The 3,645-nt window shown below is 56.4% G+C and overlaps 1 protein-coding gene across 1 annotated transcript in view; it reads left to right on the forward strand.

The window, feature by feature from the left end:
- The first annotated feature begins 2,906 nt into the window (after nt 1–2,906).
- KRT19 (keratin 19) overlaps nt 2,907–3,645 on the forward strand; it is a 4,173-nt gene continuing 3,434 nt past the window's right edge. Inside the window, exon 1 of the mRNA XM_006094937.3 lies at nt 2,907–3,395. Within this exon, the coding sequence (XP_006094999.1) occupies nt 2,976–3,395 (420 nt within the window). The 5' untranslated portion in view covers nt 2,907–2,975. The remainder of the gene's footprint in view (nt 3,396–3,645) is intronic.

The raw sequence follows: 3,645 nt of genomic DNA on the forward strand, positions 1-3,645 counted from the left end.
ACCAGAATATTTTACATCTCTGTAGGAGAAAGAAGTATAATGATGTCTTAGGACCTCTCTCAAAAAAATGAAAAGTGGCAAATAGGCCTGCTTATTTGCTACATTTTTAAACCCTGAGTTACACTGTGATTGTGTCAGTACTCAGAAAAGGATCCTGTTCTATCTTGTATGCTAATCAAAATATTAATTCCTTTTTATGCCAATAGAATTTTAAGAGCTTGTTTTATAGTCAAGGAGGCATCAAAATAAAATACATATTTTTTAATAATTTTGCCTTTCCACTGAATAGGGTTACTATTATCATTTATAGGTAAAGATTGAATCTGCAAATCAAGGTCAAAACAAAATACAAACATAATAAATAACATTTGAAAGTTGAAGATAATATATTACAAAGAGATAAAATTATATATGATTAAAATGCAAGCTTAGTTCTTCTATACTTTGTGGTGGTGATTAAAGAGGTGAAGAGATAAGATATCCCTTTTCATTAAATCTCAATAATATAAAGATATAATCTATCTAGGACAGTGGTCGGCAAACTGCGGCTCGCGAGCCACATGCGGCTCTTTGGCCCCTTGAGTGTGGCTCTTCCACAAAATACCGACTTCTGAGCATGGGCCACGAAGTTTCAATTGCACTGTACATGCGCGCCCGCACGTGGTATTTTGTGGAAGAGCCACACTCAAGGGGCCACAGAGCCGCATGTGGCTCGCCAGCTGCAGTTTGCAGACCACTGGGTTAGGGGATTAAATATCCCAAATCCCCCCACCCCCCTGCAGATGCCACACCCATTCTACAGAGGCTGGAAGCCTGAATCTGACACCCTGGCTGTGGACTTCTGGCAAGTCACTACCCCCCTCGGAGCCTCTGTTTCCTCATCTGTAAAATGGGGATAAGGATGCCCTTCCCACTGGGCAGCTGTGAGGACCCAATGGGATTTGAAAAGCCTTTGTAAAAGGTACTATACTACAGCCAGCTGTTCTGATGGTTATGGTCTTGGGGTGGGGAGCTGGGACTCTAAGCTCCTCTGAAGTTTAGGGGACTCACAATCCCTTAATCTTTCCGGGGAACCACTGGTTCTAGTCTGTTTCCTAATACAAAGTTCCTTTCCAGACGCCCCTATCAGGCCGGAAAAACAGAAATTCTGGCTGGGGCTTAGTGTACATAGCAACTATCTGGCCCATCTCCTCTTCCCCCACCAGGAGCAGGCCTCTTCCTCAAGGCCAAATAAAGAGAGTGACTCATGTCAGACCAGACCCGGTGGCTACAGGCTACAACCTTTGTGAAGGTCCGGCCACACCCTGCTTTCATGACTCTGTTCGCCTTTTCCCCATTGGGGACCTACCCACTTGCAGGCCTGCTTCACTAGTTTAAACAGCCTGAGGCTGGTCTTCCTAGTGGCTAGGGCTGCTCCTGGGGGCAGGGGGTGGGGTGATAGGTGTGTGCGTGTGGGGTAACCTGTCCCTGTTCCTGGGTACTTTGGTGGACAGAAGACAGTTTATTGGGGACATGGTCTGAGTGGGGACAAGTCTTCATTTAGCCACAGGTGACCCAGATGATAATGTGCAGATCGGAGGGCTGATATTCCATGGGGGAAACTGGGGCGTAGCGATAGGGCGTGACTGGCCCAACTCCCTAACACTCTGTCAATAGGTCACAGGGCCTCTGTCCTGAGCCTGGGGGACTCCTCTGACCGAAGGACAGAAGGAACCCTGGGGACAGTTCTGTGGAGGGTGAGGCCCCTGGGGACAGTAAATGGCTGAGGTGCTGTCAGTGCCCGGCAGGGTCTGGCAGGGGGCCTGGCCCTCCATAGTGATGAGAAAGGTGATAGAACAGTTGGGCTGGATGTAGAGCTGGGTTAGGGCTGTGAGTGGAGAGGAGGGGCTCCTTCCTCTATTAGCAAAACCTCACTTTGTGGGCATCCTAGCAGGGCCCTCTCATCTACCCACCCACCCACCCACCCACTAGGATGAGATTGTGAGGTGCAAGGATTCAGCCTCTGACCCCGCCTGCAGATGCTCACACGGAGAGAAGATTCCATCCTATTTTTTTTTTCTGGGTGGCAGTTGCTAAAAGTCTCATGGGCAAGTTACTTGCCTCCCTGGGGCTCAGATTCCCATCATGGATCGTTCCTGGGGGTTGGAGGGTAGGAGGTTGTCCTGGTGGGGGGTGGGCTGGGGTGAGTCCCAGAGTGAGGGGCCAGCCCCAGGTGTGAAGGTGCCCTTCACGGGCCAGCTGCAGAGCTGCTCCCAGCAGCTGTTCCCAGGAGCCCATTGTCACTTCCTGGCTGGGTATGGACACAGCAGGGTGGGGCAGCTTTGTCTCAGGAGGCAGGCAGGCAAGCGTGCCCCTCCCAGCACTCTCATCTGGGGGCCTGCAAGGGGGAGTCAAGGTGTGGGTGGTCCCCAAGAGGTGGGCTCCCAGAGGCTGTCATTCCGAGCGGGTGCAGGAATGTGGAACATGTACTTTGGGGGTTAACTGTGATCACAAGGAAGGGGCTCAGTTCCGGATTCTTGAGGGGGGACTCTGAGTGATTCCTGGGGGAGGAAGGGAGCAGCATACACTCTCCCAGGGACCTAATTCCTGGGGTGATCTGATGAAGGGGGGTCAGAGTGTGCACTGGAAAGGGGTGTCTAAGCTAGTTGCGAGGGGGGTGCAGGTGGGAACAAGCGGGCGCCAGAGGGAGAGCCTGGTCTGGGGGCCCAGTGGGCTGGGCGGGGCGGCTCCCTCGGGGCTGGAGCCTCTGGCCCCTGGGAGGAGGGAGTGTTGGAGGCAGAGCCGCCAGGAGCTGGCCAATGGGGAGCGTGCCCGTGTGTGCACTCAGGAGCCAGCAAATTCCTCGGCCTCAGATATCCCGCCCGGCCCCCCCCCCCCCCTCCCCTGGAGCATAAAAAGCTCCAGGTGAGAGCCTGGTCACTCCTCCCTCGGACCTCAGCTCCTCCGACCAGAGTCGCTGCCAGTCCTCTCTCGCTATGACTTCCTACAGCTATCGCCAGTCCTCGGCCGCCTCGTCCTTCGGGGGCCAGGGCGGCGGCCTGATGCGCTTCGGGGTGGGGGGCGCCTACCGCGCGCCCAGCATCCACGGCGGCTCGGGCGGCCGCGGCGTGTCGGTGTCCTCCGCCCGCTTCGTGTCCGCGTCCTCCTCTGGGGGCTACGGCGGCGGCTACCGGGGCGCCGTGGCCAGCTCCGACGGGCTCCTGATGGGCAACGAGAAGGTGACCATGCAGAACCTCAACGACCGCCTGGCCTCCTACCTGGACAAGGTGCGCGCCCTGGAGGCGGCCAACGGCGACCTGGAGGTGAAGATCCGGGACTGGTACCTGAAGCAGGGCCCCGGGCCGGCGCGGGACTACAGCCAGCACTTCAAGGCCATCGAGGAGCTGCGGGACAAGGTGGGCGCGCCCGGGCGCCGGAGGTGCACCTGCCTGAGCGCCGCCAGCCCCGTGGGCCGGGCGGGGAGAGAGGCGGTGCCCGGGGCTGCGGGCACCCGGGCCACTTCTGGGCGGGGCGGGGCAGGAATGAGCCCGTTAGGACGTGGGAAGGCCGAAGGGTGGGCAGGAGAGAAGGGGGCAGGTGGGGGGGGGGCGCAAGACAATGGAGCAGGAAATGGAGGCCAGATAGAGGGACCAGGGTGTGGAACTG

Source organism: Myotis lucifugus, unplaced genomic scaffold (genome assembly GCF_000147115.1).
Source record: "Myotis lucifugus unplaced genomic scaffold, Myoluc2.0 scaffold_146, whole genome shotgun sequence".
Lineage (NCBI taxonomy): Eukaryota > Metazoa > Chordata > Mammalia > Chiroptera > Vespertilionidae > Myotis > Myotis lucifugus.